The sequence below is a fragment of the Lagopus muta genome, chromosome 12 (assembly GCF_023343835.1).
Source record: "Lagopus muta isolate bLagMut1 chromosome 12, bLagMut1 primary, whole genome shotgun sequence".
Taxonomy (NCBI): domain Eukaryota; kingdom Metazoa; phylum Chordata; class Aves; order Galliformes; family Phasianidae; genus Lagopus; species Lagopus muta.
The window spans coordinates 18,041,891-18,068,436 of NC_064444.1; the positions used below are offsets into that span (position 1 = coordinate 18,041,891).

General features: G+C 49.3%; 1 protein-coding gene across 1 annotated transcript in view; it reads left to right on the forward strand.

Moving 5' to 3' along the window:
* Window positions 1-13,454: 13,454 nt before the first annotated feature.
* The window catches only part of HYDIN (HYDIN axonemal central pair apparatus protein), a 113,036-nt gene continuing 99,944 nt past the window's right edge, over window positions 13,455-26,546 (forward strand). The window contains exons 1-5 of the mRNA XM_048958484.1: window positions 13,455-14,013; window positions 14,552-14,647; window positions 23,110-23,241; window positions 24,132-24,257; window positions 25,293-25,412. Of these exons, the coding sequence (XP_048814441.1) occupies window positions 23,122-23,241; window positions 24,132-24,257; window positions 25,293-25,412 (366 nt within the window). The 5' untranslated portion in view covers window positions 13,455-14,013; window positions 14,552-14,647; window positions 23,110-23,121. The remainder of the gene's footprint in view (window positions 14,014-14,551; window positions 14,648-23,109; window positions 23,242-24,131; window positions 24,258-25,292; window positions 25,413-26,546) is intronic.

Consider the following 26,546-nt stretch of genomic DNA (forward strand, 5'->3'; position numbering starts at 1 on the left):
GGTGGGTTTGGGGCTGAGGTGGACTTTGTGGCTTGTCAGATGGAGTCTGAGAAGGCCAGGTTCTGTTACAATAGGCAGAAAGGTGTTTAGATGTGGAAAGAAGGAACGGGGGGAAAACTGTTATCAGAACCTCCTTTGTAGTTTGCAGAGAGTTCAGTCTTGTTTTCAGTGGGAGTACAGGTGGGCTGTGCTGCCTGCATTCCCTTCTGAACCCACTGAGCAACGCCTGGAAAACTATAACTCCTTACAAATGCTATGATACAATGAAAGGCTGTGATTGTCAAGTCAGCCCTCACCTGAAGTCAGTATTGTGTTGCTAACACCATGCAAACCCCAGTAACCCCATTGTGAGGAGGGGGAACACGGTCCCACAGCAGTGGTGATGCATGCAGCCAAGCTTCTCGTGCCTCACATCTGTTGTTCTGCTGTGCTTTACCAGTCATATGCTGTTTTATGCCTTGCTGAGCACTGTAAGGGCAGCTCAGGTTAAAACCACCTTGCTGCTCTTCTCTCTTAAGGGTGAGCCTGGAAATTGGTCAGATCATGACAACAAATAGCCAAACAGCCCCTGCCTTCCCCTGACTCCTCATGTAATCACTAGTGGCAGGAGTGAAGGGTTGGTCAGTCAGGAGCAGTGGATTAGGCTGAATGCTTTCTTCCTTGTCTGCTGCGGAGATGCCCAATGGACTTCATCAGAGCAAAGCACTTTTCAAGCAGCAAAGGTGAGAAAATAGCACATGGGAATTTTGAAAGATGCAAGTGCTGTTGTAGACGTCATCTCTTCCCACTGAAGGGCTGTGTTAAGGATTCAATTTTGTCTTGTGTAAATCAGTTTTAATTAATAGAGCAGATGTACCAACAATGCATCTGGAGATGAAATGGAGGGGAAAGAAAAGAGGCAGCTGGTGCTGGTGGATGTAAATATTTGCTTTTTGGGAAGTGAAGCTCTGTTTCTGAAACTTCAGATTCAAATTCAGATTTCAGTTTCAGGAGAATGCTGCTTTGCCTGTGGAGATATATGGAGCAGAAAAAATCAGCTGAACCATAATGCTTTGTTTGATTCCAGCACATGTGATGTAAGAAGCATAAGGCTTTGGAGCAGGGCCAGCACATGAAGTCTCGGTTCCTACTAAAATATTAAGGCTCAGCCCCACGTTGGTAGAGCATGCAGTGATTTCAGGGATGACTGGAACAAGAAGCCTTCCCCTGGCCACTGCATCACAGTCTGATATGAAGCATGGACAAATGGAGATGCTAGCTTTGGCCCCCTGGCGCAGGGCAGAGGGCTGTGGTGCAATTAAATGAGGCCTTGATGGCAAGCCAAGTGAAAGAGTTGCATGTATCTGAAAGCCTCTGCTGGGGAGATATGACAGATATAGCTGGGGGCTCTAAACTTCATGTAGTGCTGAGGGTTTCAGGAAAAAAATAGGCAGTGTGTGAATTAAACGTGGTATGCTTTGGGGCCCACTGCATTTCTGCTTGAGGTACTGAAGGGCTATGTCTGTTCAGGATGATTTGCAGAGTTTTTGTTACTGTCCGTGACTAAAAATTGGGAAACAACCCTAAAAGCAGAGAGACCTGAAGCAAATAAAGAATGTAAGCAGACGGAACCCCAAACAAATAGGAACAGCCCAGAGAAAAGGGAGAAGAAAAAGCGATTTCACCAAGAAGTCATACGTGGAAAGCAGCAGAACTGGAAAGCTGGAGGAGGCAGACAAGAAGGAGGGTTGATCTAGAGCAAATATTTCTAGACCTGAAGTCACTTGCCCTTACTGTGTTGTATTTGCAATGTGAAACACCCCACTATCTGTCACTTCTGTTTCAGAGCTCTGTTGCCAGTTCTGATACCCTGCTCTGGTTGCTCGTGTCCTGTTTTCCATCCTTTGTTGACAGTGGGGAGCAGCAGGCATCGTGAAGGTGAAAATGTAATGGATTGGAAGAGGCAGCTGAACCACTTGCAGGCAGAGATTTGTCAGGTCCTCAGCACTGCAGGTGAAGCAGCTGAAATCTTTCAGAATTACGATCTCTTCCAGGATGGCTCACGCAGTTTCCAGGGTGCTGTGGAGCCTGATTTGACATTACAAAGGGATCTTGAGCTCTAAACCTCAGGCAAGTAATTTTTTGCTATTAGAAAAAGTCACAGTCTCTGTTATTCTGTTTGTCATTACCAGATGTTGAATTGGCAGATGTTGAACTAGCAGCCTTACTTCCAACTCTGCCTTCTCCAGGTCCTGTATGTTATCCCTGTGTGTTTTGGCTGTGTGCATTTATGGACTTTCTGCACCCATTCCTTTTTATCCCAGTAATTGATCTGGAAAAACTGAATTGCTAACAGTCAGTGTATTCAAGATCACATCCTCAGTAGGTGATAGGATATGCCTGAAGCAGTAACTTGATCATATTGGGGGATTTTTGCAGAGCCACATCTCCAGGTTTAGAACTCAGGACATTTCAACAGCAGTGAGGTAGGAAAGCATGAAGAGGCTGCAAAGCTCTCAGCTACAGTCCTGTACGTGCTGAGTGTGCATGTACTCAAATGAGCTGCACTGCCCCAAACTGCAGAAGTGACTGAAGAAAAGCAGTTAAAGGTTGTGTCATTCTCTGAGGATTTCTGAGAACTAAATGAAAGTAGTGTTGTTCCTGACTTCTTATTCTCTCAGGTCCCAGTGTAGCCAGGCTCACTCTGTATCCTTAGGGTGTTCCTTTCTATTCCTGCTGTGTAGTTGGTCTGCTTGATGTTTGTGCTCCCTAATAAGATTATGGCAAAAACTAGGTGTCTGCATCCAAGATCACAAGGCTGCGCCTGAAGAAAGGAGCTCCTGGCTTTCATTTGAATGCAATCTGGAGCCTTTTTATTTAGCTTCAATGCAAGGTGTCTAACCTAGCCAGATAACCACTCCTGACCAGCAAGCCTTGCTAATTGTTGTTCCCCTTGAACACAGTGGCACAGTGTGGCAGCTGAGTTTTGTGGTTGCACTCTGTCTTTCCTGGGCTGGTTCATGTAGGATGCTGGGCACCCTATCTTCAAACCTAACAAAGAACAAATCTTTTATGAAGGCTGTAGCACTCAGCAGTGATGCTAAGGCCTTTGGAGAGGGGCCTGGTATGCCTTCAAGTTTCATTCTTTCCAATAACAATAAATTGTCCAGGGTTTGCTCGGTACTTCAGCTGACTGTAAAGCAGCAGGCAGACCTGTTGTGTGATGCTTAAATGCCTGGGCAGCCTGCCCTGCTTTGTAGGGGAACTGGGAACCTTTGGAGGCACTTTGGTAACAACTGCAGTGCTGTAAGGCAACAAAAGAAAGCAGTTGGTTGAATTCTGCCATCAGACACTGCAGGCCTTTCTTTGATAAAGGGGGCAGAGGGCAAGCAAAGCTGTCCTAGGTGGACTGTTGGGGAAGAGTGATGTTTTGTCAAGGACTCAACTAGCCAGCTTCCTGCTGAGCTGTGAGATGCAAGATCTCAAAGCTGGCTCAATTTAGATGGAGCTGTGCATCAGAGCTGCACTTCAGAACCTGATGGAGAATGTCCCTGCAGGGGGGACTGTAATTGCCATGTGTTGTGACCATAATGATATGGGGGAAAGAATAGGGGCAGCTGCGGGGAATAAATGAGATGGTGTGTCTGATGACTCCCAGATCTCGTATTTCCTGGGTGTTAGATCTGCCCTGGAAAGCAGGAGGAGGGAACCTGGGTCTCCTCAGCTGTGTACACCCTCATTTCAGCCTGGCTCAGCATTTGTTAGAAAGCAGGATGGAGAAGGGAGACCTGGGCCAAGCTCTTAGCTAGCAGAGCATGATTTCTGCTCTGGTTTTGTAGAGGTAGAAGGTTGGGTTGGCTGAGCTTTGGGTTTAACTTCCTCTGTGGCTCTCCAGGCTGCTCACCCCAGCTGCCCATCACTGGCACTCCTGTTTTCTTGTCTGCTCAAACAGTTGGGTTAAAGAAGGCCTTGGTTATTCTTTTCCTTTTTTTGTTTCCTCTCTTGGAGAAGTGTCTCATTTACTTTTTGCAGCTGTCCTGACTCTCTCCCACTATCATTACAGTGAAGCAATGTGGCAATTACAGGGCTGGCCACCCCCAGGAGGAGGATGTGCTCCACTGGCTTTTAAAGAGCGTGCAGCCCTGCGCTCATCCCCAAAGCTTTTCCCTTCTCCTGAGATGAGTTTTATTGCTCTGCCATTCCAAGCACTTGTGCAGACAGGAAATAACTAGAGAGTGGGCTGGTTTCAGGAAACTTCAGTTCTCTGAATCTCCTTTGGATGGTATGTTGCCCCACACAATGCCTTCCCTCTTCTTTTCCCCTCAAAGAGATACTTTCTGAACTGAGCGTATCAGAGGTGGTGTAAAGGCACTGATTGCTTTGGTGTTGAAGTACTGAACAAGGACAGAAGAACAACTGATGTTTTGTTCTGTTTTGTTTTTCTTGAAGATTTGACCCTATGGGGAGCTGCCTCTTTAGAAGGGATGGTGGCACTGGGGTCTGAGTGCTGTCAGCCCTTGGCCACGTCCTGGGTTTGTCAGGCTGTGTCACAACTGGCTTTCCTCCCCCCAGCCAGACTCTGGAGCTGGGTTGCTGCAGGACATCCAGCTGGTCAGACAGCAGGGCCTGAGCTAACGAGGAAGGGTTTGTGGTCCAGCTCTGATCCTGCTGAAGCCACTTATGTTGCCAGTTCAGAACCCAACCCTAATGGTGGGGCTGAATCAGACCTGCTGGCTTTCACTGCAGAGAACAGGGGGTTTACAAGCTAATGCCTAATCCTATGGGCAACCTCAGAGCCATTTCTTTGGCAACTTGTAGGAAATATTCTGTTTTGGGTTTTGTGTAGGGTGGTATAAAGCAATCCCTTGCAGCTGGAGGCCAGAAGGATGGTGCTCAGGGACTCCTGTGGCAGCTGTCTTGCTGTTGTCGCAGTGGGTTCCATTCCTGTGTTTTGTTTCAGAACACTTTAACAAAAAATTCCTTGTATTTCCTTTCCTCTGAGGTGAGAGAGTTCCTGGAAATATCAGGTCCTGGTAGAACTGAGGAGCATTTCGTCAAGTCTTTTTCCCTGAACTGGGTTGAGTGCAGCTTGCAGAACATTTGGTCCTGGGGCACCAACACAGTGAGTCTGTGTTGGCACTGGGCTGCAGCTCAGGTACTGCAGGGAGATGCTGGCTGTTGGGGTAGGCTGACTTGCCCTCTTTTTCCCCAATGGTTCTGTGCTCTGTGTACCAACTAACAAGCTGTTTTGTGTTGGCAGAGCTTGAGGACCCATCCGCCCATGTTCCCAGGTGAACCCATAGGAGCCCCTTGCTACGAGCTGCAGTGAGCTCTGCTGTATTTTGGCAGCGTTTGACATCTCCCAGACGATTATTAAATCTGCCAATTGGGGATATTTAACGCCCTCCTTCTGGCACTGGTGCCTATAAACCTTGGTTTGCCCTTCAAAGAACTGTTAGCTGAAGCTTCTCCATTTTGTCACTTGCCAAATGCCACCAGTGAAGCTCTGCTTTCGTTGCTTTGGGCGTTTACACGTTGCCTTTAATTAGGACATGTGCTTTTGTGGCCAGGGGCTGATTGGCAGCTCTGTACTGACAAAGTCCAGGAGAAAAATAGATGGTGTACTGTATTATTTGTTATACTTGAAGGAATGGGTTGTTTAGCCCATCTGCCTTTGTACACATCCTTTGGGGGGGATGCAGGGCCTCAGAATCCAGCTTCCTTTGCAAGATTTTAAAGCATCAACTGTTAAAGGTTAAAATACCTCTGGCAATATGGATCAATACACGGGGATTTAAGAGCGCTCTAAATTAAGCAGACAAATGAGTTAAACTGCATTTAGCTAATTCCCTGGCTGTGAATAACCCAGCCAGTCCCGAGCCTCAGCTGGAGACATCTGAGGCTGTCTGGTATTTATAGCAGAGATCTCAGACTTCCTTGGATGTGGTTGGGCTGCAAGTTATGGCTTTATGGACCAGAAGGTAGGAGGCACTTTTAAGTGGCCTCTTTTAATGCAGATCTGAGACTTTTGCTTCTGTCCTAGACTTCAGTGGCTTTCACAGGGGTCCCATCTTGGGTCTGTTTTTCTCCTTAAGGCACAGCTTTGCTTTGCCAAGTCTCTGTGAATTAGGGCAACCTTTACTGTAGATCTGTAGATGTATCCCTCTAGGAAGCTGTATTCTATGAGGATGCAGGGCAGGCTTAAAAATAGTTCAACTTCCCATTAATTACTCAGTAGGAAGGCAGCTGTGTGAATAGCTGAGCAGCAGCTCTGGTTGAGTGTTGGCCCTGCAAGGAATGCCTGTTGTTTAATCTGAAGGGCTGCTGTAGGCAATCTTCCTGCAAGCAAGAATCTTCCCAGTGGCTGAGATCTGCAGGTTCCTAATCAGAGGAAAGGCTGTCCCAGCCAAATCAGGGCTGGACTCCTGATTGCGTCTTGATAGGGACGATTACTCGTCCATTGGAAAAGAGCTACTGTTTTATTGAGGGGTTTGGCATATGTTAGCTGAGCATCTCTAGGCTCTCAGCAGTGCTTCAGCTCTGCTTTTTGGAGCCCATGAGCTGGGTTTGCCTGATTCTAAGGAATATTATCTGCTTTCTAACAAGGCTGAGCTAGGCTGAGTGCCCTATAATCCCACATATGTGTATGTACTGATAGAGGAGCTCAGAACGGCCCTGTGCAGAAGTACTTGGGGGTCCTGGTGGGTGAATAGCTGGACTTGAGCCAGAGGTGTGTGTGCTTGCAGCCTGGGAAGCCAACAGCATCACGGACTGCATCAGCAGAGGGGTGGCGTGGGGCGGGGAGCAGACTGACCCCTGTTACTGTGCCCTTGTGAGGCCCTATCTGGAGTACTGTGTCCAAGCCTGGGACCTCCAGTGGGAGGGATGTGGAGCTGTTGGAGCAGGTCCAGAGAAGGCCACATGCTCACAGGGCTGGAGAACCTCTCCTATGAAGAAAGGCTGAGGGATTGGGCTTGTTTAGCTTGAAGGGAAGGCTCTGAGGAGACCTCACTGCTGCCTTCCTGTACTTGAGGGAGCTTACCAGCAGGAGGGAGACTGACTTTTTACATATTCCAACAGTGACAGGACGAGGGGAGATGGCTTTAAACTAACAGAGAGGAGATTTGGGTTGGATGTCAGGAATAAATATTTTACTTGAGGGCCAGTGAGACCCTGGGACAACTGTCCAGAGCTGTGGGTACCCCATCCCTGGAGGTGCCCAAGGCTGTGGTGGGGGTTTGGAACTGGATGATCTTTAAGGTCCCCTCCAACTTAAGCCATTCTGTGGTATGTTTCTGTGATTTCTGCTTTTTCTTCCCTTGTATGGCTTGGGTGCTTCAGGAAGCCCTTCTTTCAGCCTGTGTAACACATGCTTCATCAAGTTGTCTGGGATACTGGCATCTGTCATTTCTTGGCTGGATCCCTCTGGTTTATATCAGCAGCTGCCCTTTTGGTTGCCCGTCTCTGACTTGTTCTTTTTGTTTCCTTGTTTGTTAGCTGAACACAATGGGGGAGGAAAGTCAGTGCTAGAGTCAATCCCCTCCTACCACTGCAAGGAGCCATGGGTGGTTTTGTGATGGAGTATTTTGAGAGACCAGAACTTGAAGTCCTACAGCACAGGTATGTGACTTGACCTGGGATTTGCCCTTTATGTTCCTGCTCTAAGGGTTACCTTTGTTTTTCCTGGTAAAGAGAACAAGCACAAAGATGTACCTCAATGTAGGAAAAGAAAAATCAAACTCTTCCTTGTGTGCTTGTTACAAGAGGCAGTTAAGCTTGAATCGGTAACATGCTGAACCTTCTTCCTCTCACTGGGACACGCTTTGTGTTTGCAGCCAGTTCCTTCAGGGTAAGGGGAAAGGTTTGCTGTGATGGTACATTGGATTAACTAACCCATACCATGCCTGCTGCTGCTAATTCAAATTCTAGCTCTTCCTCTGAACGGGGGCACTTGCTGTTCTTTTACCAACTGTAGGTTTATCGTAGCTATCAGAGCCTTGGTTGTTCTTCCATCCCAGCACCCAGCTTCTTTAACAAGTACATCACTGATGTCTTCTCTGCCTGTCGTTCTCTGACATGCTCTCTGTGCAGAGTGCTGTGCTTTCGATCCAGCCATGCCCCCTGAGGACAGACCTTCATGCTGCTGGATTGCAAGGCTGTGAAGAAGAGGTATGTATTGTATTCCACTGCATGGCCAATGTAGCTTGCTCAGCAGTGGAGGAGCAATGAGAAAAATCCATTTGGACCATCCAGCCTTGGTCTGACTCATGCCAGTGCTGCCCTGCATATTCACCTCCTAGCTGCAGGGCAGGCTGTAGGTTCTCAAGCAGCTCCAGACTACAGAAGGGCAGGGACAAAGTTGGTGCAGTAGTCAGGGCTGGTGCTGCTGCCCCAGGTTTCAACTGATGTCTGTGCTGTACCTGAAGAGAGACTCAGCCTTGATGCCTGCCCCAGCTTCCAAAAAGGCTCCTTTCCTCTTTCCATGGGATTACTGGTTCACTGCTCACACACAAGGTGGATGCTTTCAGTGCCTTTCAGCTAAACACGGGCTTCCCTCTTTGGTACAAAGCAGCTGGCAATTTTGTCTCGGCTGATAGTTCAACAGATGGCTGCTTAAAAACAGCAATCAAAGCAGGGGAGACTTTCTTCTCTTCAAGGACTGTGCTGAGGTCAGCTTCCAGAACAATGCAGGATGTTTCAGCTATGGCACAGGGTCCAAAAGGACAGATGTGGGTATCAGGAAATTTCAGAGGCAGAATAGAGGCTTATGTGACCTGAAAGTTTGGGAATTTCCATCCTGGAAGATATTTAACATAGTATGCAATCATGTTTAACTTTGAAATTGGCCCTCTTTCCAATAGGGGATGGGTTGATCATTGGACTTAGATGTCTTTTCCAATCTTAATGGTTCTCTTGAAGAGCAGCTGTTTCAGGCTCACCTGGATTATCACCATAATGAGTTGGGTTTCTTTTGGGAAAACATCCCCAGGAGAGATTACATTTGCTGTCTGACCCTTGTTTGTGTTTTGTGCCAGCTGTTTGTGCCAGAAGCCTTGAAATTGTGCTGTAGGCTCAAAGGGACAGTTAAATCAAGGAGGATGAGCACAGGATTAGTTCCCAGGGTGACAGGATGTGTGCAAGGCTGTGTTATGTTCTCTCAGCTTTTTTCAGAAAACAAACGAGCTTTGCTGTGAGCCAAGAATAGCACGATGAACGATGGATGCTTCTGGAAGGTGATGTGCCTTCAGAGCTCTCTGCAAGTGCTGCCAGTTTGTCTCCTGCCCTGCAAATGCTGCCTGTTTGGAAGGAGCAACACTGCTGTCCTGGTGGAATCCTCAGCACTGAGTGCCTTTCAGCTGGCTGTGCTGGTGAGATAAAAAAGGGGCAGCCCCAAGTGCAGGGACTGTAGCTTGTAGGGAAAGGAAGCACGGTGTGGAAGCGCTGCTCTCTCCTGAGTTCAGGGCAGGGGTGGGCAGTGTGTCCAATGAGGCAGAAAAGCTTCCTGTGCAGCAGAGAGGAGCAAAGCTCAGCCCAGGGACCACAGCTGCCATCCTAGATTGTGATGTCCTGTCTGAAAGGAGGCTTGTTATCTAATCCCTCTGTCTGGGAGGGAGGGCTTGCAAGCTAGTGGAGGAGGGAGCTAAACTCTACACACAGCTGGAGCCTTCCAGAGCAGCTTGCAGAGCTGTCACTGCTTCTGCTGTGGAGAAGTGGTGCTTGCAGGCTGGCTTCTTAACCAGTCTCATCACTGTCCAGATCTCCTTAAGGAGATTCATCAGCTCCCTTTGCAGCCCAGCTATCCTTGTGAGGGTTTAGTGTAACTAACTTGGTTAATTCCAAATGTGTCTTTAAATGAGAGTTTGTTAAAGGAGTTCTGGTGAGACCAGCCAGGAAAAAAAAAAAAGATTTCCAAGCAGATTTAGAAACTGTCTTCCATAGGAAAATCAAGCTTAAAACATCTTCCTGTGAACAGCCCAGCAATGTGAACCTGGCTGGGAGAGATTAGCATCCAGATCTTAATTAAAGGGGCAACAGCAGCTGGGGATGGTTAGAAGAAGGCAGCTGCCTTGAGGCTGTGCTGAAGGGAAGCTGTAGACCTGTGTTTCTTTAAGTTCATCAGCGAATACCTCCAGAAAATCTTGGTGTAATTTTAATTTGCCCTGTTGTTTTTCTTTTAGAGGTGATGCTGAGGGCTGGTGATACCAGCTGGATGCTCAGTGCTCTTTCCTTGCCCTTTTCCTTCAGGGCTTAGGGGTGAGTGACCAAGGCAGGAGGCGAGCAGCTGGGCGTCCCACCCTCCACATCATAGCCCAAGCCTGGATTATGACTCTGTGTGTCCCCTGTGGGGCAGGAACCTGCATGTAGGCAGCTGCCAGAGGAAAGCTGATGCCTGGTAAGCTTGGATCTTAATTTTCTTGCACAATACAATCAGCATCTCAGCTCTGTTCAGGACTGCAGCAGGCATATGTTTCAGTACACTGAATAGAGTCAGCGTGCTCTAAGAATATGGACAAGACAAGGTGTCTCAGCTATACCTATTCCTCCCAAACAGTTTGTCTAGTGAAAGGCAGCATTTTCCATGAAAAAGCTTATTCCATATGTTGCCAAAGCACTGAGTTGGTCAGGCATTACAAGAGGAGAGGGGAGATGAGCTCTGTAGCACTCACACACAGTGAATGTGAGTTGTTCACCAGCCCTTGTGACTTTGCCTTTTCTCTAATAATTACTGCTGGGCTTGCCTCCCAAGGAAATTGAGTCCCACTGTGAGATCAGTCAGGTTGCCTGGTCCCTGGCACAGCCATAATTAGATCAGTGCAAGCTTCTGACATTTGCTGTCATCCTTGGTCCATCTTACATGCTGCACTGCCTTTGGCATGGCAGAGAGATTTTCTTTTCTTGTAAGAAAGAGAGAAAAGTTTTCCATTGAGTATGGAAATGGGTGTTTTTCCTGCTGGGAAGTTAGGAATGAAGACCTGGGATAGGTCTGGAGGTGAAGGCCTCCCCCCTCTCAGGTGAAAAGCTGCTGTTTGGGCTTGTTTTGGCTTTGTGCTATGGGGGAATGATTGTGATTAATTGTGATTAAGCTTGTTACACCTGTTGTAGGGATATTTAGTGCTGATGTGGTAAAACCTGCTAACAGGTTCCTTCTCAGCTTTATCTTAGGCGAGTGGTGTTATTCTGAAGTGTATCTCAAGGTCCCCTGAAAGGCCAGATTTCCAAGCTGTGTGGCCAGGAATGAAGCAGACACCTGGAGAAGGAGGATGGTAGATACCTGCCTTGTCTTGTGTCCTTGAAAGCATGACAGGAGCTGAGTCTGTGGAGGCTTACTGGAGCTCTCCAGTATCCAAACTGCAGGCTGTGGGCCTGGACTGCAGGCTTCCTAAAGGTCCTGCTGGAGTTCCCTGCTTGCACAGTGGGACTTTGTTCCTGAGTTTGCTGATAGCTTGGAGGTAGAGGAGTGCTGGGAGGGCTTCAGGCATAGCACCTGCTTCATCTGACCTGCTCTTTCTTGTTGTTTGCAGGGGCAGAAGCATTCCTGGATCTGCACAGTCCTCGTGCATCTTTCCTGACTGGAGATGAATTTCTTCCTGACAAGAGGAGCTCTTATTTACCACGGCTTCCTCTGCTCCTTCTGTTTATTGCCCACCTGAAATCCTCCTTGTCTCCTGTGCTAGCCTTGTTGTTCCAAGAGCAGGCAGTCATACTCCCACTGCAGCAGGAAGAGGGATAGGGTCAGTGACTGATGGCTGACAGCTCCTTTTTATGTTCCCATCTGTTCCCTCTTTTCCTTTCTAATGAGATCAGGTGCTGGAGTGCACTGGGAAGACTTTTCAGTGAGAGGAAGTCACAAACGAGGTACTTAGGTCCTTGCTTTCATCTTTGCTGGTGAGAGGCTGCTCAAATCAAACCTGCATCCTCTTGAGCTGCTTCTAGAACAGATCTAGTAAAAAGAAAGCAAAACTGTAGTGAGGCTGGCAGCCCTGGATCAGGTAAGTTTGTACTGCAGTACTGAGCCTTGCAGAGATGCAAATTTGGCTGTTCTGGGGCTATTTAAAAATGTTATCAGTACTGTTCTGTTTTTGTTTTTAATGGCTACTGTCTTCTAAAACCTCAGCTAATTTAAATGGTCTTATTCTCCACTCCTTGGGGTGTTGGTGCTTCCACATGGGCCTGTCTTTCTTTTGTGTCACAAGTGACTCCTCTCCTGTTTTGTTTTGAACTTTCCCCTCTGATTCTGGGGACACATGTTTATGACAGTGCTGGTTTTCCATGGAGGGGAGTGTTTCTGTCAAGGAGAAACTAGAGCAGATGTCTGGGGCTGTCTTCATTTTTGGCTGCTTTATTTCATGGCTGTTTTGAGGGTAATGTTAAGGATGGGAAGAGGTTCAGAGGAGAACTTTCTTGCTCGGTCTCTATAGAGGATGATAATTTGCCTCTCTGCTCCCACTACCAAAATATACCCTCACAGCATGGGACAAGGGCTCTTTTTAGGGAGGCACTAGGTACCCTGCTCAAGAATTAGTAAGCACTGGTTCAGATCCAGCCCAGAACAGCCTCCCTGTAGCTGCTCATTAACAAAGCTCCCAGTTCATTTGGCAGAAGGCTGGCAGCTCTTGTGATCAGTGTGATGCTTGCAGGCTGCCCCACCATCTCCTCAGCCCTGAGCTGTGCTGTAGGGAGCTGCACCAGCTGGCCTGACAGCAGCAAGGAAACCAGCTCTTCCCTTCAGTGCTTCACCAGTGATAAGTAAAACAAGCTACTCCCTTCACAGCGATGCTTCTGGTGCTTTGTAGCTGCTGTAATGGTGCCAGGTGCTCTTAAGGGCCCAGGTTGGGTTTGTCCTTTCTGTGTCTCCCACTTAAACTTGTTGTTTTGTTTTGTTTTTTTTCTTCCTTCAAATCACAGAACCAGATGTTGGTGTTTGAAAATGCTCTGCAGGAGTGAGAGCTGCTAGTCCTGGTAGTGAGAGATGACAGACTTGCTGCAGAGCCAAGGAGCTTTTCCATGGACTCAGAACAAATTCTACCACAAACAGAGCTGAGTAGTACTCAGGTTCCTAGTGGCCAGTATCGCTGTGGAGTTACTGCCTGCATCTCTTCCTGCCCAATTCTTGTTTAAGGAGCAGTGCTACTTGAAGCATCTCATCCAGCTGTGAGGAGAGGACTTAGGGGCAGGACTGATGTTCTCCTCCATCCCCCTGCCTGGTACCGCTGTTTCTGCCCTTCAGCAGAGCCAATGGAGGAGAGATGCTCTGTGTGTAGACCCCTGTACCTCAGGTACAGAAGACTCCCCAACCTGTGGTGCTCGGTGGCACAGGATGAGGTGAGAAACCTTCTGGCGAGGCCCTGCCAAGTGCTGAGAAGAGCCAGATGTGAGGGAGGTGAGGCTCTCCACTCCTCTGCTGTGATGGCCAGAGGAGATCACTGACACATCAGAAAATCCCCTTGAACTGTGAATAACATCTTGAAGTGTGTGTGTGTGTGTATATATATATATATATATATATCTTGTGCCTTTACCTCCTGAGACAGCTGGCTGGATGAAGAGGTGCCACAGTATAAAAGAAAACCTTAGAGGGCATCGCACCTGCAGGGGCCGTGGTCTTTGCTTTGTTTTGAAGAGCTGTGGAGAGAAAACAATTTACTCTTTTCAAATTTGATGGCTGCACAGGCAGTGTCAGGGTCTCCGCAGCGTATGTGTTTGAAATACTGTCTTGACTTCAGCAGACAGGGAGAAGAGAGTGCAGGGTTTGGAAATGAGATGGACAATAAGCCAAAAGGGAGGAAAGGGTTGATTGCCATGGTGGGAATCGGAAGGGAGAAAAGCAAACGCAGGGCTGTGTGCTGAGGTATGTACTACCAAAAAAATCAATGCTTTCTCCTGCAACGTGGGATTGCATTACTCAGAGGAAAGCAGGGGGAGATGTGGCTGAAAGGAGCCAAGTTAATTTCCCTTCTTTCTCTGAGGTGGGGGAAATATGAATCCTGCTTGAACTGAAGAGGATTATTTGTTACTTCATGAAGTTGCAGTTGGGTAAGTGATCTCGGTGCAGTTATTGTTCCGTAGGAAATGTGATGGTATAGAATGCTGCAGGTGCTGTGGGTTTGGTGTGGTTAGTGCAGGGATGATGCCAGGAAAGGTGTGGTGGTTCTGAGATGGCCTGGTGCAAACCTACCTGGAGTCCCTGCTTTTGGTGTTTGCAGTACCAGCGTCATCAGGCCTTGCTAATTAGACCAACTAATCAAGCAGTGGGGAGAAAGGCAGGCAGACGTTAGTGGAAAATCTTGCTGCATCAAGTCAGAAACGTGGGCAGCCAAATGGGAGGTGAGTGTGGATCAGGAATGATTCTCTGAGTTGATCTGAATGGTAGCAGTTGGGTACTGTGGCAGAAGGCAGAAAACAGTTGTGAGCTCATGGAGCAGAGGAGGGTTTAATGAGGGCAGGGAAGCTTGGTGGTGTCTCTTGAAAGCAGAGAAATGGGATGATGCTTCCTGGTGGTGAAAGGAAGCAAGAAGGGTGTTTCTCCTTCCCTGGCCTGTGCTTATTACTGTGCCATTTGTCCTTGTTGCAGGTGGGTCCCACCCAGATGGTTGCAGCATCAGGGCACCACCTCTGAGCTCTCCCATGAACCAACTTTGTTTGCAGGGGGAGGATTCGTATCTCATGTGTGAGGTTTTAGAGCTGAAACTGATTTGAGAAACTACTTCATTGTCTTGAGCACTGAGCTTAGGAGCCTGGGGGTTGGACTCTGCTTCTCTCCTAGCTTGCTATGTGCCCCCAGACTGCTCTTCCTCTGCTTTCACATCTGTATCTGGGCAGCATGCTCTGAGGAGGTGCTCTTAATTAAGACTTCTACAGCTCCAAGCATGTTGAAGCCTGGGGTTCGGGTCAGAGAGCAGTGTCTGCAGTGCTTTGCATCCTACAGAGTGTCTTAAACCCATATGTGTTTGTGCAAAGCGTGGCTTTAATTCCAGGCTCGTTGCAGGGTTGCCTGCTGTCTGCAGAACCACGGCTGTAGTGAAGAAGCTACGGGAGGAGCTGGCTGTGGCTTCCCTCTGCTCCACTGCCAGCAGTGAAGGGCAATCTGGCTGATGGCGTGCACGTACAGCACCACTTCCCTGCAGTCCACTGGGCTGTCTGTTGGGGATGCAGTGTATTCATTTCCTTCCAAGTCCCTGCTAGCTAGGAAAAGTAATAATCTGCAGTGTTTACCTTCTCTGTCCTCAGAAATTAAGCAGCTTTGGCAGAGCACATGTGTTTTGCAAAACGCTGGAGCCCCCCGAGGGTTTTGTGTGCAAAAGCTGAGAGAATCAAATAAAGCAGTGTTTTGCACAGGCAGCACGCACTCCTCCTGCTCCATCACCACGCTCTGTGCAGCAATCTTGTTGCATCAGCTGGCCCCTGCTTCCTGCGAAGGTTTGGGGTGTCAAAGGGGTGCAAAGGGAGTTGACCCCTCTGTGGGTTTTGCAGGGGTTGCCCAGGACAGAGAGGGCAGCTGGGTGGCTGAGTTGTGGCTTTGGAATTGAGGTCATTACATTAAAAACAAACAAAAAAAAACTCTTAAGATGTACTTTTCCCCATCCAGCTTGTTTGAGCTTCTCTATCCCAGGCTTCTCCTGTGCTGTTAACTCTGCTTTGCTTCACAGATAACTTGTCTAGGAAGGAAAAACAGCTGCTTCAACTTTGTGCAACATCTTGACAAGCCTTAATCTAATGGGGGGGGGGAGGGGGGGAAGTGAAACAACCAGACTATCATAGAAAGATTTGAGTTGGAAGGGACCCTTAAAGGCCATCTGCTCCCATTCCTTGCACTGAACAGGGACACCCACAGCTCCATCAGTGCTCTGAGCCCCATCCAGCCTGACCTTAGATGTCTGCAGGCTTGGGGCAGCACTGCCTCTCTGGGAGCTGTGGTATCCTTAGCACAGCGTCCATCTGGCTAAGTGTGCTGATGGTAAGTAAGCTGACCCTCACTTGCTGCCCTGAGACTGAGGGGGATGCACTGGCTGGGAAAAGCTGCAGATCTTCCTCTGATTCCCTGACCTCAGAACCCTGCTGTTTACTGTCTGTTAATGCCTTGCTCATCCCTGTAGCAGTATGAGGAACGCTATGGAAGGATGGATCGACCCGTGGGTAATGCAGCTCTTAAGTCAGAGCATGGTGGGGCAGTGCTTGCTTGTCAGAGGGGAATGTGATGTGCTGCATAGCAGGGGTGATTATTGCAAGGATGTGAATCTTTGCTTGATCCTCTGAGGAGACTTCACAGTGAGAATGAGACATTCCACGTGTGTGTATTAGTTATTTACTGCTCATGTTTCTGCTGGTGTGTGACGAGTTGCCATCTTCAGAAATAAAACCTCTGTGCCTTTGCATGAAGGAACCCTGTGAATTCGCTGTACTGTGCACTATGTAGTACTGTGTACAATTCACGATGCAGCCCCTGGGCTGTGATGCAGGAGCAGGATGCACAGGCTCCCAGGTGAAATGCATTAATGGCTGCAGTTCCAGCTATTCAAGCAGAAGCGTTTTCATCTGAGAGTGTTTGGGGAAGATGAAGTGATGACATGTTATTTTAGGTAATTATTTCACACTTTTTCACACGGTGGCATTTGCCCAAGGCTCAGTCTGAGGTGTGGGGGACTGATTCTTAATGAAATAAGCTCATGCTTGCTACAAAGGACAAATTAATCTCTGGATGTCTGATTTGGAAATGCTCTTATTTGCCACCTTGTGTGAGTTCAGTTTGCTACTGTGGTCTTGTCAGCCAGCGAATCAGTTCTGTTTCTTTAGTTGCAGAAGCATCTATGGCTTGAAATGAGGAATTCAAGCAAAATTTGGCAAGATCTAAGCTTGCTCAAGCCCCGTGTTTGACCCTGCACAAGCACATGGAGCAGAGGCACTGGGGTGAAATGCATCTGTTAGAGTGGACTGCAGGGATATGGAGCTCAAAGCCACCTGGAGCTCCTCAGTGATGACATCTGGGGTCCTTTGGGTTCAGTGAAGAGTTGGCAGCTGTAGGCTGTGCTTATGAGAGGGGGCTGTGTGATGGCTGTGGAATATCCCCAGCTGGAAGGGACCTGCATGCACCATCCAGTCTGACCCCTGGCTGTCTGTAGACCACCCAAAATTCAAACCTGTGTGCTGTCCAAAGCTGCTTCTCTTATATCTGGCCCTGGTGATAAAGCTGGGAGAAATGCTTTGTGTTCTGCCATGTGTTTCCCTAGCTGCAGCTCTGTGTTAGGATAAGCACAGGGATGCTCTGTGTTTGGGGGAGGTTTCCGTGTGTGCTTGCTGTGCTCATGGTCTTTTTTGTTTGAGCCTTTGCTGTTTGAGAGAAAGCGTTGCTCAGCAGCTGTCTCTACTGTCTGTGCCTTTATTTTGTTATGAATAAAATAGGAATAAAGGGGGAAGCGCATCTGGGTTGTTGAGCAGTGGGATGCTGAGCTCTGAGCATCCCACACCCAGCCATGTCCCATGGCCACCTCCTCCCTGGCAGCGTCCCCAGGGCAGTGACGTGGGCCCAGCTGGGCGGTCCCGTTGCTCTGGGAACAAGAATGGCAACAGCCAGGCAGTGCTGAGTTTGGGACTGGAGTGTGAGTGCATCTGTGGGGTGGGGAGAGTGGTCCTGGGGGGCTGTGAGGGCACCGCAGTGAGGTGGTGATAGCTGGGTCCCCTCCTTTGCCATAGAGGGGGGTGCTGGGTGAAATAGAGGGCAGTTTTCAGTGCTGTTGGGGGTGAGGGGGCACAGATCTATGAGGGGAGGTTAACCTTAACCCTCTGTGGCAACGCAGATCGGTGGCTGGGGGGTCCCTCCATCAAGAGGTGCCTGGGAGTAAACCATGGTGGGCAGGTTGATGGAAAGTGCAGCAGATGGGGATAGATGGAGGTGGCTGCAAAACTGTCCTTTCCTGGTGCTGTGCATCCATAGGTGGCTTCCCAAGAGGCAGTTCCTGTGTGTGCCTAGGGAGAATACAAGGCTTGGCTTCACCGTGCATCCAGGAGGGTGTGGATGACAGAATCATTAAGGTTGGAAAAGATGGTGAGGATCCCCAAGCCCAACTGCACCCCACTGTGCCCACTGACGGTGTTCCTCGGTGCCCCATCTCTGTGGTTGTTGCACACCTCCAGGCTGTTTCCTTTGAGCAACAGCCTCTGTCCCTTGTCCAAGGGCAGCAATCCCTGAAGCCAAGGATTTGACCCAAAGCTCAATCCAGCCAAGGTGGAGTCATGGGAAGTTTATTCCTCTGCCTTTAGTTACCAGCTCATCTCCAGGTTGGCATTTTGAGTTGAATTCACAGAATTCATGCTTCTTTTCTTCCAAAGATGAAAGCAGCCTGGTGGGAGCTGGGTGTGAATATATATACAGCTTTATTTGGTGGCAGATCAGGACAGCTGGGAGGCTTGCAACTTCTGGTGCCACTCAGCAGATGCCTGGTCCTTTGGGGTCAATGGTTAGGGTGCATCCTGCTGCCTGCGCTGGAAACTGGAGGTGGGTCAGAAAAGGAGGCTGTGTCTTCCAGGAATGCTGGCAGTTTCCCTTCTTCCTGCTTGGGTGTGCATGGAAGAGGCTGCTGGGAAGGCGAACAACACTGTAAGTGCTGGAGGAAGGAGCTGCAGTTATAATATATGGAGCCAAAGAGCCTCCAGAAGACCTTGGAGAGAAATTTGGGCCACCTAACAGCCAGCTGAGAGCTGAAGTTTAGTCGAATGGGAGGCGTAATACCAGCCTGCTATTAATTATCTCAGCTGTGGTAGAGCTTTTGTGATAAATTGCAGGGTGACAGCCCCTAAGTGATAAAATATGGAGGGAGTGGAATGTGAAGGTGGCAGGTGAAGCTTCCTGGGTAGTGTGACTTGATTTAGAAAGCACTCAGCCACTTAGCAGTAGGCTGGAGGTTGGTCCTGGAAGCTCTGCTTCTCTTTTCTTGGCTTTCTTGAGGTGCTGTTTGTATGGTAATGATGGCTAAGCAGGCGATTTCTAGGCAAGAAATGTGATCTTGCTACTTAAGCCTGAACGGGGCAAGATGATTTAGACTAACAAAATTGTTCAATAGCATCCTGATGTGAGGTTTTAACAGATCTCCTGTCTTGCTCTTCCAGCAAAGCATAATAGAAAGGCCAATTATCCAATTACTCCAGAGAGATGCTTTGTCTCTGCAGAAGGAAGGAGAAAGAAGATTTACAGTGTGTATACCAAAGGAGAATTCAGCCACAGATGGGTCTGTGCTACAAGAAGAGCTGGGTTCCACTGCAGTGCGCAGTGTGCTGATGGGCAGGGAAGGGCAATCAGCTGGTGAGGGACCAGCTCCCAGCCTGCAGTCACAGCATGTGCAGGCAGAGAGCTGCCTTCATCCCAACCCCTCTGTTTTTTCCTTAATGTCTACAGAAATGTGGTATTTATTTCTCGTTTGGTTTGACTTCGCATGCTGGACGTGTGCATGCAGCCCTGCCTTCTGCCTACACATCCATGTGGTTAGTTTGGCTGTGTGACCCCAGCCTGGGTTATGAGCCAAGCACTCATTGGGTCAGAGGTTGACATGTGCTTTTATTGAGCACTCGTGCAGCTCGTGACCACGAAGGCTCATCTGGGAGCAGGCAGATGCTCTGCAGAGCTTTCTTGCAAAGTCTCACTGCAAAAGCTGTGAGCCCACATCATGCAACAAACCCTTTTGCTTTCCTCTGAAGATGATCCCGGTCTTCAATAGTGAGGGAACAGGCATCCAAGCTGAAAGTTGCTTTGGTCTCCTGAATCCAGGGCTCAGATCCTCCATACTTTTAACAAGGGCGGTTCTTTCATTCCTTCTCTTTCCACTCTGTGGCCATTTCAGTGACTCTTTTGCCACTGCCCAAAACTTGAGTGAAGAACCCGTGCAAGGCAGGGCTGTGTAGCAGCTGCTGGTGTTTAAATCAAGTTCTTGCCCAGCAGTACTGAGGAATTTGGCCTGGTGCAGCAGGATGCTTTGGGCTGGAAACAGGAGAAATAGGCGGTGAGTTCAATAGCAGGAGCAAAACCAAGTGTGGGGTTGGGTCACTGAGGTCAATGACAACTGATGGAGCATGAAGGCTGGCTCCAGGTGTGCCATCTGCCTGCAAAAGGCAGGAGTCACATCTGTGCTGGGCAGGGGAGGCTCTAACATTGCTTTGGGAGCTGCTGGGAAGGAGCACGAGGTGTTTGTGGGTGCATCTCCAGCCAGGTGTGAGAGGCTTGATGGCTTCCACCGTGACATCTCTTGAGTTCTGCCTCCTGAGATGAAACCATAAGCAAGGGTGGTGCTCCCCCTGGCCTTACAGCACATCTGTTGGTGCCTTGAGCACGTGAAGCTGTCGTATCTGGGACTCCTTAGCCCCAGCTCTTGGGTTCCTGCTTGGGTTTGTGGCTGGGCATTAGTTGAGAGGTGTTCTGGCATGAGTTTCTGCACTTGTTTCCAGGGCTGAGATCTCCTTGATTCCCAGATACTGAATGTTGGCTTTCAAGCCCAGAGCTCCTTGTTCCCTCCCAAACAGATGTGATGATTTGGTTCAGCTGGGGCTGAATGCCTCACAAAAAGCTCCCTGCAGCTGAGATCCTCCTGTAGGATGGGTGGCTTTGGCTGGTGCACCTATAGGTGCTGTTAATTGCAATAAGCCCACTAGAGAGGCATTCAGCAGCTGCAGCAGCAGAGGACAGCCCCAAGGCATGGCCAGTGCTGCAGCAACAAGGTGCTCTGCCTGCTGCTTGGAGTCCTCCCTGGGTGAACAAAACAGAAGTTAAATCCTGGCTTTGTAAGCCAGCGTGGAAGCTTTGCTTGTCCTCTTAAAGAAATGATTACCTTGTCTGTGGCATCTGAATTCATTTGTCTGCTGTTCCAGCAGTGTTAACAAATGCTACTCGAAGGCGTGCTTTCTGACACTGCCACAATCATTCACTGCGGGGTGAGATGTTTAAGGAATGGATGGGCTGTGGTGATTTGCGAGGGCTGTAATTTTCATTTGGGTGACACTGCAAACCACGCAGCTCAAGTCACCCCATGGGGGCACTGAGAAAGTCCAAGGCAAAAGGCAGTCAGTGCGCCCAACCTGCAGCTGAAGCAATCCCAAAGCCACAAATGCTGGAGTCCGCATCTGTGTTTGTGATGTGGGTGAAGGTGAAACCCCAAATTCATGGCTGGGCCAGCGTGCTTTCTGTGGCATATTACTCCTAGGGTGCTGAGTATGGTTTTGTTGCTGTGTGTCCCCATCCCTCGTGATGTTTTCTGCTTTGGGGAGCTGGTGCAGCTCCCACGAGGAAGACTGGGCTGTAACAGAGGGCTGTGGGGAGGGCACCCAGGCAGCCCAACATCCAAGTCCTGTCGGTTGCCCTCCAGGTTCCGTTGGGCTCCATGTCATCCCAACGGCTCCCTGCCCTGCTCCTGTCCCCCTGGCTCATCCAGAGCCACTGGGGCTGTTTGTACAGCAGGACTGGGTGCTGCACAAAGTGAATCCTGCTAGAGGAGCACTCGTTACATGCCCTAAGGTAGGGTCTGACCATGGGGCGGGGGTGAGGAGGTCTGTTGGCTGGAGGACAGCTGTGTGATGCTCAGCAGGAGTGAACTGAGCTAGGAGCACGCGTGGGGGAGATGGAAGGGTGTCAGGGAGTTATGAAGTTGCTGTGCAGCTTACAATGGTGGCAGAGACTTCTGGCTTGGCTGTGGGTTAAAAGAAGCCTTAGGGGAGAGTGAAGGCTGTGTGTCCTTGGTGACCTTCAGTTTAGCTTTTTTTTTGCTTTTGCATGGGCTTTTGGGGGATATGTTCAGATCTTCCACTCAAAACCTGCTCAGAGTTCTGGACTGATGCCCAGCTCAGGGGGCATCTGTACTCAACCCAAAACTGAGGTGCCAAGAGCCAGAGGCATCACCCATTAATAGCCCTTGGGTCCAACAGACCTGGAGCACAGCAGGATTGCAATCCTCAACGTTTCTGGCTGCTTGCAGCCCCCACCACACCTCAGTGGGGCCATGGGGCTTCTTTCTGTCCAGTGGGGCTGGCTTGTTTTCTGCTTGTCCCCTCCTCATGCTGGAGCTCAGCAAGGCCCTGAGCTGCAGCTGTGCCCTGCTGGAGGTGGGGGGTGATGGGATGGGGGATGGAAATAGTCATCTTGGGCATGATGAACAGGATTAATTTCAGGCAAAGTTAAATTACAGCTAGAAAATTGTAACAAATAATCCAGTTATTCTCAAGACCCAGTAATAAAGCATAGAAATCCAGATTAATGTTGTATCATCCCCATTACATTTCTCTTGAAAAAATAGTTATTTCCAGCTTGAAATCCTATCCCTTGCTGTAGCATGTCCTTGTGTCTGCAGGACTGGGCTGTGCTCCCTTGTTTCTGCCATAAGAGCAGAGGGGAAACAGCCACCATGTATGCCTGTCTGTGCCTTTTGGGTTGAGGGCTGTCCTTGATTTCTGTGCTTGTCCTTTCCTAGCGCTGCGTGAGGAGTCTGATGCCATAAATGTGTGCAGCACTGCTTGGGGAGTGAAGGACTGAAGTGATGAACTTCCTGGGGTTGCTTATAGAGGGCTTGTCAGTGGCCCTGCTTTCATGTGTTTACATTTTAACTCATTGCTCGTGGTTTTTTAAAGGGTTTCATGCTCTCACTGTTGTTACAGCCTCAGTGATGCTTGCTTTGAGTTTGGGTGTTAATAAAGGGAAATTAAGGCCCTTGTTCTCCATGGAGAAGATGCTCTTGAGCACCAGGGTAATTTCATGCCTGGAAGGAATCATATTTTTTGGGTAATTTTTGTAGCTTAAACCAACCAAATTAGCCTTGAGAAATGCTAACTCCCCATCAGAGTATTGAACTCAATGCTCTGTTTGTTAGAGGGCTCCCAGCACAAAGGGTAGAAACTTGGCTGGCAAGGCAGGAAAGTGGTGTGCTGTCATTGATGCATCATGATCCCAGGGGCTTTGAGGTTGTTGGTCTGAGCACTCTGAGAGCAAAGTTGTAGCAGGCTGGCACTGCTGTGTTGCTTCCTCCTTTGTCAAGTGCATGGGCATGCTCCTGTCCAGGCGTCCAGCTTCAGCCTGGATGCAGATCCTGATATGTCAGTGCTGAGACCTTACAGTCTGACTTCTCTTCTGGATTTTAAAAGTCCCATTGCTGCTTCTTGCAGGCCGGCTGAAACATGGCTACCAACAAGCTCCACCAATCTGTGGGATCCTCCAAAAGCCCTGATGGGTTCCAGAAAGAAGTGGTGGCACCCTTTAACCCAAAGCTGGTCACTGAGGTGGAGGAGCCGGTAACAGTAAGTACCAACTGTGGCCATGTGGAGCTGTTAAGGTGGGAAGCATCCACCCTCCGTGTCCCCCTCCTTGCTGCCATGCTTCTCTGTTGGAGGTGGCTGTTGCAGTGCCTTGGGGACAGGCTGTGTGTTGGTTTAGGGAAAGTCCAGGCTCTTGTCTGTGTGCCTTGGAACTGAGCTGAGCCTATGAGGTATTGCACAAGGACAGCTGGAGCTCCAATATGTGCTCCTTGCTGCGTCCCCATGGTGTGAGGCAGGGACGCCTCCAGCCACAGTCTGTGATGGTACCTGCGACTGCTGAGCTGCAAACTCTCTCTTCCTCATCCCCAAATGTTCCCTCTGCCGACCAGAGCTGACCCAGTGCTGAGCCTCTATTGAGGAGACATCTATGCAGACCTCTGCATAGGGTCTGTGAGGCCAACCTGCAGAAAACAAGCAGTTAGAACACGGTAAATGAGGACTCGGACCCCAAACCTGGTCCTGGCACGGTGCTGCTCTCCTGGGACTCGTCCAGCAGTGACATCTCTGCACGCAAACACGTTGTGTGGAGCTGGGGGCTTGAGACAAAGCTCCTCCCTGCTCTCCTCCAAGGTCACTGGTTCCATGCAGCAAAGCTAAAGGGGAAACAAATGCCCAAAGAGCAGAAATCCCCAAATGTGTCACTTCGAATCACAGAGGAGTGGCTAATGGGACAGAGCTGCTCTGTTGGAGCCTGTGTATTCCGCTCTATATAATTAATTTACTGGTGATGAATATTTCAGCAGGTAACTTATGGGACTTCCAGGACTGTCCTAGTGGCTGCAGTTGTAAATGATTCATCGGTAGGGCTTGAACAAGAAAAGCCTTTCAGGAGGAAGGCCTTTCTGCAGCCCTGGCTGCGTTTTGCCTTGCAGCTGACTCCTTCTGCCTTCCTGAAGGAGATGTCCCTCACCACGGAGCAGAGGTTGGCCAGCACCCACAGCACACAACGGCCCCGCATTGTGCAGCTCCTGGACATGAGTGACACCTCCTATCAAAAGGTACTGTTTTCCTGCCCTTTTCCTTGCTGTTTAACCTGGCATTTCAGGAGCAAGTATGTCAGGCTTGCCCCCGGCTTCTCTCGGTAGCAGGGTGAGAAGGTCTTGCTGCCCTCTGGAAGCGCTGATGGTGCTGGAGTTCCTCGTGCTGAGAGAAAGGCAAAATGTTTTTGCATCGCTGGGATGTTTTTAATGCTGAAGCCAATAGAAATAAACTGCTGAAATCAGTGCTGCAGCTTAGCTACCCTTGCTAAAGAACAGCATGGGAGAAGGATGGAGCAGGAAACAAGCTGCCCTCTTCCATCCTTGCTCCCTAATGGCCACAGCTCCATTGCTGGTGGCAGCGTGGGCCCTTGAAGGCTGGGTGCCCTATGGCAATGACTCAAAGTTGATTAACAAAAGCTATTTTATTAATGCTTTGGGTTGGGACCCCTATAGGGTGTTGGATTTGCCAGCTGCGTGGTCCTGCTAGGTACCCACACCTGGCAGATGCTTTATTCTGGAGGATTGCTCAGCGTGTGACACGAGGTGGGTTGCTGGGCAGGAATTTGCCAGGCAGAGACCTGTAACGGGTTGTTGCAGAGTTGCCCTGCACAGCACAGGAGGTGGAGGCATGTTGGATGAGTGCCTCGTGCATGAAATAAATCATCCTTTCACACAGAGCTCATGGGAGACAAAGATGCCAGGTCCAGCCTTACTCAAGTTGCCCAGTGGTGCTTGACAAGAGGTGAACTTTACCACCATCCAGCGCTCACCCCACTTGCCTTTGTCCTACTGCGTTGCTTTCCTTCTGGCCTTCTCTCCTTTGGCACCATTCTATGCTCGTTAGTTTCTGTGCTCTGCATCCAGATGAGATATCTGGGGACCTGTGGGACTCGATTTCTGTCTCAGGGCAAAGCTCATCTCAAGAGTTGGTCTTGGAGCCCTACGCAAACTCTTGGGCTTCAGCTCTTCCCTGAGTGCTCGTGGCTCTTCTGATGAATTCTCTAGGACAGTGTGAGCACGCTGGCTCCTCTCACTGCTGTCTCATATCTCCAGTTCTCCTCAGTTGACCTGGATCAGACCTTGTTCCAGCCTTTCCCATCCGAGGTGGTGTTCCAGAGCTATGTCCCCTGTGAGGTCTACGAGGTACCCCTGGTTCTGAGGAACAACGACACGGTAAGTGCTGGGCTGCGTGTCTCTAACGCTGTGCTGGAGAGGAGAGTGGTGTAATACGTGTGAAATGCAGCGTGCCATATCCAGAACAAAGTGTCTCACATTCTTCCTGTCACAAAGACGTGGACGTGTTCCTGTGATATTAGAGTTTTTATCACTAGTTTTGACCGTGCATGGGTGCGTTTTAACCCAAAGGAGGTTTTTGAGATGACATCCTTCCTCTTGAAAGCTCTGGACGGATGGACATGTGGAGGGCTGCACAGTTCTTATCTCCTTTGATTGTGCTTCACCTTCAGAGTTGTGTTTCTTAGGTTCCTGCGAAGCTTAATTTGGTTCTGCTCAGGCTTTTCTAAGATAACGTGGCTTTTTCTGCTTTCCCTTTGGAGAACCACAGCATGCCCAGTGTAATGGGCTTTTGGAGGTCCCTGCCTTTACTTGAAATAATCTTGTGAGCGTTTTGAGATTTCTCAAGAAAGTCGAGAAGGGAAAAGTTGCAAAAACATCAGCAATGTTTGCTTCCAGTTTAAAGAGGAAAATGGAGACCTTTTCACTTTCAGCAGGGGAAACGTTTGCTCAAATGAGGCATGTGCCAAGTGTGAGCTGGTGGGAGCAGACAGGAGGGAGGAAAGGAGCTGAGCTCGGAGGTGCTCTGGGGAGAACATCGTGCGTGCAGGGGTTTCTCTTGGCACATAGAAGTAAACATCGTGGTAGCAGAGGAAGGTCAGAAAGATGTGATAAAAGATGCAGCTCTGGCACAGAGGCGTGTAGAATCGTGGAATCATTAAGGTTAGAAAAGGCCTCTCAGGCTGCCATGTCAAACCCCAACCTACTCTACCGTGTCCCTCAGTGCCACATCCCCGTGGTTCTTGCCCACCTCCAGGGATGGTGACTCCCCCACCTCCCTGGCAGCTGTGCCACTGCATCACTGCTCTTTCTAAGAAGAAATTGTTCCTCATATCCAACCTTCTCTGGCACATCTCGGGGCCATTCCTTCTCATATACAAGCAATGGGATGTACGTATAGGGAGAGGAAAGTGGGTGTGTGGAGCCCTCTCCAGTTCTGCCTGCTGGATATGAACAAAAAGCTCTTGGGGTGTGAAGTAGGTGGAGGAGCAGCAAGAAGGAGCCAAGTACATC